The following is a 13,521-nucleotide window of genomic DNA, read 5'->3' as shown; positions in this document are numbered from 1 at the left end:
AAGAAATTCACATCGGACACGATCGGCAAATATCGGAAGTAGGGTGGGTTTTGTTGAAATTATTCTAAGAGGGTGCATTTCTTCATAGCCATTGGTCCTCTCTTTACTACTACTCAATATTAACAGCAAAACGGGCGAATCGGGAGGATTTAAATTGAATATTCATATATTGCATGTAAAACAGTCTCCGCACCGCCTACTGTTTTTTAATAAAGCCAATCAGGATGAGTTTAGATTCAATCAACGCCCGCCTTTAGTTTTGATTTGTTAAAAAAAATAAACGCGCTCTCTGATTGGCTGTACGTGTGATAAAATTAAGTATTCGCGTAACTGTCTTGAATGGCCAATGAGCGTTTTACTACGGCGATCCATGTCCCACCTCCCGAAGAGGCAGTCCCTGTGTTAGTGAGTGTGAAACCCCGTAGTATGCAGTCGGTCTATAAAGGCAAGCGTTGAGCAGCTTCATGCTCAGAAGCGCTCAGAGCGCTCCACAGTGTAGATCAGGAAAAGGGAAGGGAGCAGTCGGTGGCCATCTTACTTAGGACCAAAATACAAATAATTAGGCTATAAAGGCAACCGACAGCAGAGGTCCCTGGGATATCGCCTTCGGAGACTTTCCGGTCACCGTTGGCGGCCTGACCAGAGTCGTGGTGACAATTTAAAGCCTGTTCCTGCTCACAAAGCGGCGTGCCGAGGAAGGACGCGTCTCTTTGAATAGACAGGATGCACGGACCGCCCTCCGGCGACAGCGCATGCCCATTGCGCACGATCAAGAGAGTTCAATTCGGCATCATCAGCCCAGATGAACTTGTAGGTTTTCTTTTTGAGGGGGGAGTGGGGTATTTTATTGATTCTCGGACAGATCACACACTCACCACTCTTTTAGTTTCTTGACGTATCTTGTAGTGTAACATATGTGGCACAGACATGGTTGTGTTTACAAAATGCTTGCTATTAGCCTAGCCTAGCTGTGTCAGGCTGGTGAAGCTAGTGCTAACTAGCACGTTGCAGGAAGTTTGAAAAACTTTAAGCACAACATTATCAAAAAGGAACCATGCTATCACATGAATTAAACCCCCATTTTATTCACCCAGTGTACCTTGTAGGCCCACAAGTATGTAGAGATGTTGGGTATTTTTGTACTACTCGTTATGGACTCGGCTCGTCTGGTTTAACCACTGGTTGCTATGTAACGTTTTCTCACAATAAATGAATAAAAGGGTACTTGAACAAAGTCAGATATGCATGATTTCTTTAACTCAGGATTGGGTGTTTAGTGGTTATAAAGATGAATGAATACTACATTTAAAAAAAAATTGTTTATGTAATTTAGCATAATGTTACAGATCATAGTAAAAGTTGCCAAATGTAGCAAATGTTTCACACTTTCCTGTTAATTGAAGTCATTTTAGCACTGAATAGGTTTCTAGAAATTGATTCTATCTCCTATGAGCATGAATGGTGGTGTTATTGATATTTTTGTATTCTAGCACATAATCAATTGCTGATTATTGTAGCATTAACTTAAATATATATATATATATATGGTCTTTCTCCACAGAAACGGATGTCCGTTACAGAAGGGGGAATCAAATACCCCGAAACAACAGAAGGAGGACGTCCTAAACTTGGTGGCCTTATGGACCCAAGACAAGGGGTCATAGAACGAACTGGAAGATGTCAGACATGTGCAGGTACAGTGCCATGTCAGTCTTTTAATTCTAAAGTATATTATTGATCAGTTTAATGTTGTCCCTATCTGAATTCATGTCTTAATGTCATATACATGAATTTGTTTCCTCAGGCAACATGACAGAATGCCCTGGCCACTTTGGACACATAGAACTGGCAAAGCCAGTTTTCCACGTTGGCTTTGTGACAAAGATAATGAAGGTTCTTCGATGTGTCTGCTTCTTTTGCTCTAAGCTATTAGTGGACTCGGTAAGTGTATTCAGCATTTTACAGTACATCATAATAAAAATCCACTAAGAGTTTATCACAAAAGTATCATTTCAGTCTATTTCATAGCATTTTGCAATGTTGATGTTTAACTTGCTCTCATTGCGGCTACGTCTAGAACAATCCAAAGATCAAAGACATCCTGATAAAATCTAAAGGGCAGCCCAGGAAGCGTTTGACACACGTGTACGAGTTGTGCAAAGGAAAAAACATCTGTGAAGGAGGCGAGGAGATGGACAACAAATTTGGAATGGAGCAGCAGGAGACTGAGGAGGACATTACCAAGGAGAAGGTATTTGGTTGGATTCTTTTCCTCATAGTCGAAGTGCATTTCCAGCTCTCGACATTCACCACTCAACATATTTTCTTTCTCACACTTTCCCTTCACTCCCACTATGTGACCTTCGCAGGGCCACGGTGGCTGTGGGCGCTACCAGCCACGCATCAGACGCTCTGGCTTGGAACTGTATGCCGAGTGGAAGCACGTTAATGAGGATTCGCAGGAGAAGAAAATCCTGCTGAGTCCAGAGCGTGTGCATGAGATCTTCAAACGCATCTCGGATGAAGAGGACATCATCTTGGGCATGGACCCCAAGTTTGCCCGACCAGAATGGATGATTGTTACTGTGTTGCCCGTGCCTCCGCTGGCTGTCAGGCCTGCTGTAGTCATGCAGGGCTCTGCCCGTAACCAGGTAAAGTAACAGGATCCCGGACTGGATGTTTTGTTCCCGCATGTCTTTAAGCTGTGGAGACCTGACGATGATCTTTTGTTTTTAAAGGATGACTTGACGCACAAGCTGGCTGACATTGTCAAAATCAACAACCAGCTGAGGAGAAACGAGCAGAGTGGTGCGGCAGCTCACGTCATAGCTGAGGATGTCAAGCTGCTTCAGTTTCATGTAGCCACCATGGTGGACAACGAATTGCCAGGCCTGCCAAGGGTATGCACTTCCTGATGCATTTAATATAGTTAGATTTCTACTCGGCACGATTCAATGGAACATAGTCTGAACACACACTAATGTGAGCCCGCTCTCAGCTGCTTTCACAGTTTTCTGTTACATTTTTGCACAGTGTGTTTAATGTCGCTTAAATGACAATTATTGTTTAATTCCACAGGCAATGCAAAAGTCCGGCCGCCCTCTCAAATCCATAAAGCAGCGTCTAAAGGGGAAGGAGGGGCGAGTCCGAGGTAACCTGATGGGCAAGCGTGTGGACTTCTCCGCCCGAACTGTCATCACCCCAGACCCCAACCTGCAAATCGACCAAGTGGGCGTACCACGATCCATCGCAGCCAACATGACCTTCCCAGAAATTGTCACACCCTTTAACATTGACAGGTACTGCTGACTAGTCAGCTGATTCAGCTTTCTGTAATGCGTAAAAAACCCTGTGTTTCAAAACCATTTTTATGAAATGTGACGTCAGCTAATTCATTCTGGTGACCATCCCAGATTACAAGAGCTGGTGCGGAGAGGCAACAGCCAGTACCCAGGCGCCAAATACATCATCCGTGACAATGGAGACAGAATTGACCTGCGATTCCACCCAAAACCAAGTGACCTTCATCTGCAGATTGGCTACAAGGCAAGATTAAAATAATTAAAAGCAGTGATAAAGCAATGTCTCCTAAGACTATCTTTTGTTAGATGTTTTAAAATATATATTTTTTTACCCTGAAGTAAACTGATGTTTTTCTCTGTGTAGGTGGAAAGACACATGTGTGACGGCGACATCGTCATCTTCAACCGACAGCCTACACTACATAAAATGTCCATGATGGGGCACAGAGTTCGGATTCTGCCGTGGTCCACATTTCGACTTAACCTCAGGTACCAAATGAAGATCACACCTCGCTGGCTTTTCTTTTTTGTACATGTGTTTCATACGAAATGGGCGAAACTTTTGATACAGATAATTTATTTGGTAATCAAGCATATTATTTTTGACTGTGTGAATTTGGTCTTTATGCAAATTCCCTTCGCTGTTCTATTATCCCTGACTGAAATGAGTTATCTTTGTGGTGTAGCAGCTCTAACATGCCATGCTCTTGTCTCCCTCCAGTGTCACCACCCCATACAACGCTGACTTTGACGGGGATGAGATGAACCTCCACCTGCCTCAGTCCCTCGAGACGAGGGCAGAGATTCAGGAGCTGGCCATGGTTCCGCGTATGATCGTCACACCCCAGTCCAACAGGCCCGTCATGGGTATTGTGCAGGACACCCTCACAGCTGTCCGCAAATTCACCAAAAGAGATGTCTTCTTAGAGAGAGTAAGGATTTTGTTAACGGGGTCACCAGCAGCTGCCTTATCTGGTCTGAAAGGGTCTAACACTGTGCGTTTCTCCACCACAGGGTGAAGTGATGAACCTCCTCATGTTCCTCTCCACTTGGGACGGGAAGGTGCCTCAGCCAGCCATCCTCAAGCCCCGCCCTCTGTGGACAGGCAAGCAGATCTTCAGCCTAATCATTCCTGGACATATTAATGTGATCCGCACACACAGCACCCACCCTGACGATGAAGACAGTGGCCCTTACAAACACATCTCCCCTGGGGACACCAAGGTACGATTCCCTGATTAATTATGGAGAGATTAAACAATGAAAGTGAACGACAATACAAGTGACACCACGCATTCAACTCCTTCACACAGGTCATAGTGGAGAACGGTGAGTTGATCATGGGCATCCTGTGTAAGAAATCTCTGGGAACCTCAGCCGGCTCCCTCGTCCACATCTCCTACCTGGAGATGGGCCACGACATCACCCGACTTTTCTACTCCAACATTCAGACTGTGGTCAACAACTGGCTGCTCATCGAGGGTAAGGAAGCAGTGACATGCACATACCTAAATAGATTTTTAGGGTTTTTACAACTTTATAATTGTTTGCCGTTTTTTTGTCTTAATATTTGCAAGTTTGCTCATGATGTTTTCTTCAGGTCATTCCATTGGTATCGGTGACTCCATTGCTGATGCCAAGACCTACCTTGACATCCAGAATACCATCAAGAAAGCCAAACAGGATGTGATAGAAGTAAGTATTTGTGTGGTCACCAGCATCTCTGAAACCCAAAGAACAATTCAAATTTTGTTTTTTCAGCAGAAATTATATATCCGAAAAAGCTACATTTTTTTCCCTTTTGCTTTTTGTCTGGCAGGTCATTGAGAAGGCCCACAACAACGAGCTGGAGCCGACCCCTGGTAACACACTGAGGCAGACCTTTGAGAACCAGGTGAATCGTATCCTCAACGACGCTCGTGACAAAACGGGATCCTCAGCCCAGAAGTCTCTGTCTGAGTACAACAACTTCAAGTCCATGGTGGTGGCAGGTTCCAAGGGCTCAAAGATTAACATCTCGCAGGTAAAATAACATCCACCGGTCATTACCAAACAATAGACGAATGCTTGATTCACATTATCTCTGACACCGGCATGTCTTATCTTCCCTCCTTTTATTCAGGTTATTGCTGTGGTGGGGCAGCAGAACGTGGAGGGTAAACGAATCCCCTTCGGCTTCAAACACCGCACGCTGCCTCACTTCATTAAGGATGACTACGGCCCTGAGAGCAGAGGCTTCGTGGAGAACTCCTACCTGGCTGGCCTAACTCCAACAGAGTTCTTCTTCCACGCCATGGGAGGCAGAGAGGGTCTGATCGACACAGCTGTCAAGACTGCTGAGACTGGTAAGTCCAGGCGTCTGGGCGAGAGAATGGTCGGAAGAAATGAGACGGGATGTGTTTCAAAAATCTGTTCTACCCCACCAGGTTACATCCAGCGTCGTCTGATCAAGTCCATGGAGTCTGTGATGGTGAAGTACGACGGCACGGTGCGTAACTCCATCAACCAGGTGGTCCAGCTGCGTTATGGTGAGGACGGCCTGGCAGGAGAGAACGTCGAGTTCCAAAACGTGGCAACTCTCAAACCCTCACACAAGGCCTTTGAAAAGAAGTAAGTCGCACTATAACCCTTCATTTATTGAGATTTTCTTTTATAAATCTGACGTGAAAGCGGCTTTCCAGTACCTTTTGTAAGGATTTGTGATAACTTGAAGGAAGTTCAAGTCCTGAACATACTGTAACTCTACTCCCCTCAATATTTTTAAATAGTATAGAATCAGTGGTTTAACGCTTTTCTCATATTGTCTCATCTAACTAGGTTTAAGTTTGATTGCACCAACGAGCGAGCGCTGAGGCGGATGCTGCAGGAGGACGTAGTAAAAGATGTGCTGACCAATGCCCATGTGCAGAGTGCCTTGGAGAGGGAGTTTGAGAAGATGAAGGAGGACAGGGATGTCCTCCGAGCCATTTTCCCCACTGGGGACAGTAAGGTGCGTGGTCACATTTGTTGACGCTCTTGAATGCTCACTTGGCCTGCCATGTGCAATCAAACATACTCATATGCTGCAATGTTCCTCCTCGCCTGCAGGTGGTGCTGCCCTGCAACTTGGCCAGGATGATCTGGAACGCCCAGAAGATCTTCCGCATCAACACTCGCACCCCGACGGACCTCAATCCTCTTAGGGTGGTCGATGGTAAGCTCGAAAACAACAAACCTCATCAACTGAAGAATAGTATATCACCAGTTACTCTTCTTCCTGTAAAATTAGCTGTTAACACATACAGCCAGATTGCCACCCGGACGCTTTCTTCACCACATATTTAGTTACAGGATCTTGTGAGCCATGTGGAAGAATCACGGGCTCTAGAATTAGAACGAGGAGGCCGTGGCCTGTCCTCAGGTGCTCCTTAAACCCGTGTTAACGCCACCTGTTGCATAACAAGTAAAACAGCTCAAGTTCTAGTTACCCTTTTTGCTAAAGAGAGAATATGATAATTTATAGCATCACAGTAACAAGAATCTGTAAAATATGTCTGGAAAAATGTTTATTCTCCCTAAATTGAAAGTGTTAACTTTCATAAAACTTTTTAAAAAAAGAGTTTTTAGAGAATACAAAACTACACCATAAAGCCTAATAAATCTCGATCTTTGGGTGTGCGTTTGGATCCCTAGGTGTTCACGAGCTGAGCAAAAAGCTGGTGATTGTGAACGGTGACGACCCGCTTAGCAGACAGGCCCAGCAGAACGCCACTCTGCTCTTCAACATCCACCTGCGCTCCACACTCTGCTCCAAACGCATGACGGAGGAGTTCCGCCTTTCCACCGAGGCTTTCGACTGGCTGCTAGGAGAGATCGAGACCAAATTCAATCAGTCCATTGTGAGTTTAGCACATTGTTGTGTTTAGCATGATCTCTGCTAGACCATTAAACAGCGAACTTTAATCATGCAATGTTTTTTCTTTATTAATGCCACGTTGTCCTCCGTTCCCAGGCCCACCCGGGTGAAATGGTTGGCGCTCTGGCTGCTCAGTCGCTGGGAGAGCCAGCCACCCAGATGACCCTCAACACTTTCCACTACGCCGGTGTGTCGGCCAAGAACGTAACACTGGGTGTGCCTCGTCTAAAGGAGTTGATCAACATCTCCAAGAGGCCCAAAACGCCCTCGCTGACTGTTTTCCTGCTGGGCCAGGCGGCACGTGACGCTGAGAGGGCCAAGGACATCCTCTGTCGACTGGAGCACACCACACTGCGAAAGGTGTGAGAGAGAAAATATATTTATTTTTAATAAACACTCCTTCTTACTTCGCCATTCCATGTCCAATAATGTCATATAAACACAAGTGTTAACTTTAACAGGTGACGGCCAACACCGCCATCTACTACGACCCCAACCCCCAGAACACTGTGGTGGCCGAGGACCAGGAGTGGGTGAACGTCTACTATGAGATGCCCGACTTCGATGTGACGCGCATTTCACCGTGGCTGCTGCGCATCGAGCTCGACCGCAAGCACATGACTGATCGCAAGCTGACTATGGAGCAGATTGCAGAGAAGATCAATGCAGGTGATCAGCGTGCACATGTTCTCGTTCAGTGCTTTTAACAGAAACAGTGCGGGTTTCCCCCTAATGACTCTCTTGGTTTTTTGGGGGTTTTTTTCCTAAAAGGTTTTGGAGATGACCTGAACTGTATTTTCAATGACGACAACGCTGAGAAGCTCGTCCTGCGAATCAGGATCATGAACAGCGACGAGAACAAGTTCCAAGAGGTTAGCACTGATGTTGTATTAAATAACATAAACACACTGGTGTCAGTTTCCATAGTAATCATAAATAATTTTTTTTTTTTTTTTTTTTTTTTTCCTTGTCTAGGATGAGGAGGTGGTGGACAAAATGGATGACGACGTGTTCTTGAGGTGCATCGAGTCCAACATGCTGACAGACATGACCCTACAAGGCATCGAGCAGATCAGCAAGGTAACCTAGTGAACATCATCTGGACGTCTCATAGGGACTTTCCATCAGTAACAAAAGTGTGTGTGTATACCTGCCTGTGGCTCCAAGTCTAAGGTCATGCTCTTCTCCTCTAGGTGTACATGCACTTGCCCCAGACTGACAATAAGAAGAAGATAATCATCACAGAGGATGGTGAGTTCAAGGCTCTGCAGGAGTGGATCCTTGAGACGGATGGCGTGAGCCTCATGAGGGTCCTCAGCGAGAAGGACGTCGACCCCGTCAGGACCACGTCCAATGACATTGTGGAGATCTTCACGGTACGAAGGCATAAATATGTTTTTTATTTCAACAGTATTATGTTGGATTTTTAAAAAAAAGTGATTTTTTTTTTTTCTCTCCCCCTTATACTCTATCTCTCTTCCGTAGGTCTTGGGAATTGAGGCTGTGCGAAAGGCTCTGGAGAGGGAGTTGTACCACGTCATCTCCTTCGACGGTTCCTACGTCAACTACCGTCACTTGGCTCTGCTCTGTGACACCATGACATGCCGCGGTCACCTGATGGCCATCACACGTCACGGCATCAACCGTCAAGACACGGGACCTCTCATGAAGTGTTCCTTTGAGGAGACGGTAAGACAAAGAATAATTTTAGTCCAAGTCATCAGAAGAAACTTTATCATAAAAGTAATTTTAAAGGACTGTTTAAATAATGGTAATTTTTCCCGGTACTCTTCCAGGTGGATGTGTTGATGGAGGCGTCCTCCCACGGTGAGAGTGACCCCATGAAGGGTGTGTCCGAGAACATCATGCTCGGCCAGCTCGCCCCGGCTGGTACGGGATGCTTTGACCTGCTGTTGGATGCTGAGAAGTGTAAATACGGCATGGAGATCCCTACAAATATACCTGGCATCAGCGTGGCTGGACGTAAGTGGCGAGACCTCTTTATTTGATATCATGCAGAACTGATATAGTGGTATAGTAGATACATTGTAAGAGCTGTGATACTTACGTTCTTTATCCGTCCTATTGCAGCCACTGGCATGTTCTTTGGCACTGTGCCGAGTCCCATGAGTGGTATGTCACCTGCCATGACTCCATGGAACACGGGAGCAACACCGGCCTACGGTGCCTGGTCCCCCAGTGTTGGTGAGTATGTGTGTGTGCGCACGCCCAGGCTGCTTCAGCGCTTCTCTTTCTGTATTTTTTTTTTTTTTTTTTTTATTTTTTTGGGGGGTTTCATTCACTGAATATGTTTGTTTTTTTTTCCTTCTTCCAGGAAGCGGCATGACCCCTGGAGCAGCAGGTTTCTCTCCCAGTGCAGCATCAGACGCAAGTGGCTTCTCTCCAGGCTACTCCCCGGCCTGGTCTCCCACTCCTGGATCTCCAGGATCTCCAGGACCTGCCAGCCCGTACATCCCATCTCCAGGTTAGACACTACAGAAATCTTTCTTTTAGGTTACAGTTGATTTTTTTTTTTTTTTTAAATAATAAAAAAAAAAAAATTATGTTACGGTGTTTTTGACTCTTGGACAATGGAAAGTAATGTGTAGGGAGAGGAGGGGGGAAACACAAAATGAATAATTTCTGTACTTTTGTTGAACATATATAAAACAATATTCACTTGATTATGTAAGGACGACATTAAAAAACTATATTATTATATAACCAGATATTTAAATGTTTTAACATGTTCTGTATGACTTAAAGGAAAAGGTCATTTTAAACAAATGCAAAAATTTAGTTTTTATAAATTAAGAACATAAAATTTACCTCAACTCACAAGATATTTGGAAAGAATTAGTGAATCTGTGAGTTGGTTACACATTAATTTTAAATTGTAAAATTTTCTGAAAGAGATTGATTATTGGGATGCATGGAAATGAGTAAGTTACCATTCTATTAATGTTTTTAACAAAGGAAACATTTATGATGGTTGTAGAAAAAGTACGCATTATGTTGCATTGTAAATTATGACCAACAAAATATTACTTTCATAATAACAGATTTAGTTAACTTTTACTGACTTAAGTAATGCGTTATCCCAAACTCAAATTGAGATGCTCTTCGGGATTTTGTAGTTGAGACTTGAGACATTTCAGGATTCTTGAGTGAGATCATATTTTAATATCGCATCATTTTTTAATTGAACAAAATGAGCAAATAAATCAGTTTAATTAATCAATGAATCAAAATGTTAATGTGGAAGAACCAGTGTTGTCTAGAGCTGCAACAAATACTCAATTGGCATACAATCATCAGTTAAATTGGATAATCGATTAATCATTTAAAATGCCAAACATTGAATGGTTTCAGCTTCCCAAATGGGAAAAGGTACTGCTGTTTCTGACATTATAGGAAATTAAATATCTTTGGGGTGTTTGACACATTTTTGGGCTCAAGGAAATTGTGATAGGTTTTCTGATGTTTTATAGACCAAATGATTAATTGATGACGTGATTGGCAGATTAATCAATGAAATAATCTGTTAGTTGCAGCCGTAGGAGAAACTATGTTGGACACCGATTCATTTATTAAATAGGAAATAACAGTGGCCCACGGCTTGATCCCTGAGGCACTCCTCGAGTTCTCCCCCACCCTTAAAAGTTTTTCTGTTTTTCCCCTTTAGGTGGAGCCATGTCGCCCAATTACTCACCCACCTCCCCGGCCTACGAGCCCCGCTCCCCCGGAGGCTACACCCCACAGAGCCCCGGCTACTCCCCAACATCACCCTCCTACTCTCCCACTTCTCCCTCTTACTCCCCCACCAGCCCCAACTACAGCCCGACATCTCCTTCCTACTCACCCACCTCGCCCAGTTACTCCCCAACCTCCCCGTCCTATTCCCCAACGTCTCCATCTTACTCCCCGACCTCCCCCTCCTACTCCCCCACCTCTCCGTCCTACTCCCCCACATCCCCCTCCTACTCTCCCACCTCACCGAGCTACAGCCCGACATCGCCGAGCTACAGCCCGACGTCGCCGAGCTACAGCCCGACGTCGCCCAGCTATTCCCCCACCTCCCCCTCTTACTCCCCCACCTCCCCCTCTTACTCCCCCACCTCCCCGTCCTACTCCCCCACCTCTCCTTCTTACTCGCCAACCAGCCCGAGCTACAGCCCCACATCACCAAACTACACGCCCACCTCGCCCAGTTACTCCCCGACCTCTCCCTCCTACTCCCCTACATCACCCTCTTACTCCCCAACCTCCCCCAACTACACCCCGACCAGCCCCAACTACTCCCCCACTTCTCCCTCGTACTCCCCCACCTCTCCATCTTACTCGCCCTCCAGTCCACGTTACACCCCACAGTCGCCAACCTACACGCCCAGTTCCCCCTCATACAGCCCCAGCTCCCCCTCCTACTCCCCCACCTCCCCCAAATACACCCCAACCTCACCATCATACAGCCCAAGCTCCCCGGAGTACACCCCCACCTCTCCCAAATACTCCCCCACCTCTCCAAAGTACTCCCCTACATCGCCGAAGTACTCGCCCACCTCTCCCACCTACTCCCCGACGACTCCAAAATACAGCCCCACCTCTCCTACCTACTCTCCCACCTCCCCCACCTACACTCCCACCAGCCCCAAATACTCCCCTACCTCCCCTACTTACTCCCCAACTTCACCCAAGTACTCGCCCACGTCTCCTACGTACTCGCCAACTAGTCCTAAAGGCTCCACGTACAGCCCCACCTCCCCTGGATACAGCCCCACCTCTCCCACCTACAGCCCGGCCATCAGCCCAGACGACAGCGATGAGGAGAACAACTGATGAGCCGCAGAGGAGAAGGGGAGGCAGCTGAAGAGACCCCGTCACCTCATGGTGGACACCCGAAGGACAGCACCCTTTTACCAGTTGGAAATCTCTCCTTTGGGACTTCTGTTATGCTCCAGTCTTGACCATCTGAGGCCCCCCTTTACCACAAGAAATTGAAAGACTTGAACTGCTTTGCCTGAAGGAAAAAAAGGCTGCCTTTTGAAATAGTTTTTTTTAATTTTCACATGGGGTGTTGGCAAAACTGCAAATCCTGAGAGGGAATTAAAAGGAGAGGAAGATGTGGTGAACACGTAACAGGGAGAAATGTCCCTTTTTAACTTTATAGTGTACTGCATCCAGTCTCTCTCTCATTCTCTAAACATTGGGTGTGTAGTTGTGGAGAACGTACATATTGCCAAAAGCCTTTTGAAAAGTGGATTGTATTCATCACTTAAGCAGAAGCTCTAAAGAAAATCAAGGATGTAAGGTTTAGACTTTGTTTACTGCATATTTCACCGAGGTGTATCTTGTTAGACCTTTTGCTGCTTTTGTAAAAGTATACTTGCTGCCAGTTTTGGGGGCATTTTGTGGATCAAAGATGGAGCTTTAGGTGTTTGATATATATTAAAATGGCTGGGTCCGATTATCTACAGAAGGTTGGATGATCAGCAGGAATACATGATAGGAGAGAGAAACTGGCTTGCAGGGGGGGGGGATTTGCTCTTGAACATCATCGACTACATAGGTGTATGTACCCATCGCCTCCCCTCTTCCTCTTTCACACCCCAAAGACAAAACCTGAAAGATGTCATGAAAACACCCACCAGCATCCTCTTGTCCTCCTGACCATTTTGGAGAGTTGTGCATCGAGACAAAAAAAAAACTTTTCCAGATAATATTCTTCCCTTGACTCTGGGAATTTAAAGATTTATATGAAAGAAATAATCAGAATGAATATTCTGTCTTTAATTTTGATTCTAGGAGGAAATGGGGCACACGTGGACGAGGGATACTAGTTTGGCGTTGCTGCTTTTGTCATTGTTTGCATGAGTAGCACATGTTAATACATTTTAATCAAGCTTTAGGTTGAAATTATTTTCAAATCCCTCCCACTTGCTAATCTTCGTCCCATTTTCTGATAGCTGACATTTACACAGGTTTATTTGGACTATTCAATTTATTTAAGAAAAGTTAACTACTATTCTGTGTGAATATGAATAGAGGAGAAATAAGAATTTAAAAAACGTTTTGGCTTTTTTCTTGTTTGCTTTTAGTGACTTTGTAAACCTGTTTGCAGGAGGTTCATGTTCCTGTACTGTGGATGAAGGGGCAGGGGACGGAGGGAGGGGAGTGCTTCTATTTTTCCGCCCCCAGTCTCCCCAACAGTCCAAGTTTTGTGTTTTGCCAGTCTTGTCGCTAATAGTTAAATGCGGTCACCAGGCTGCTTCAGTTAAAGGTAGGAGGGCAAAAGGTTCAGTGTTTTGTACTTCTCGGGACGCCAGA

At 45.4% G+C, this 13,521-nt stretch overlaps 1 protein-coding gene across 1 annotated transcript; it reads left to right on the top strand.

Moving 5' to 3' along the window:
* Positions 1-63: 63 nt before the first annotated feature.
* polr2a (RNA polymerase II subunit A) lies at positions 64-13,264 on the top strand. The gene is made up of 29 exons (XM_046064406.1): positions 64-810; positions 1,562-1,694; positions 1,805-1,941; positions 2,078-2,251; positions 2,370-2,651; positions 2,739-2,900; positions 3,079-3,299; positions 3,414-3,546; positions 3,667-3,791; positions 4,024-4,234; positions 4,317-4,526; positions 4,616-4,784; positions 4,903-4,997; positions 5,122-5,325; positions 5,425-5,647; positions 5,729-5,912; positions 6,120-6,291; positions 6,390-6,495; positions 6,975-7,180; positions 7,294-7,557; positions 7,659-7,866; positions 7,969-8,069; positions 8,173-8,277; positions 8,391-8,573; positions 8,683-8,886; positions 8,994-9,180; positions 9,289-9,402; positions 9,533-9,682; positions 10,883-13,264. The coding sequence occupies exons 1-29, from the start codon at positions 724-726 to the stop codon at positions 12,031-12,033; spliced, it is 5,901 nt and encodes a 1,966-aa protein (XP_045920362.1). The 5' UTR covers positions 64-723; the 3' UTR covers positions 12,034-13,264.
* Positions 13,265-13,521: the final 257 nt, after the last annotated feature.

Source organism: Micropterus dolomieu, linkage group LG12, assembly GCF_021292245.1.
Source record: "Micropterus dolomieu isolate WLL.071019.BEF.003 ecotype Adirondacks linkage group LG12, ASM2129224v1, whole genome shotgun sequence".
Taxonomy (NCBI): domain Eukaryota; kingdom Metazoa; phylum Chordata; class Actinopteri; order Centrarchiformes; family Centrarchidae; genus Micropterus; species Micropterus dolomieu.
The sequence above is the reverse complement of the archived record's forward strand: the minus strand, read 5'-3'. Positions and strand labels throughout refer to the sequence as shown.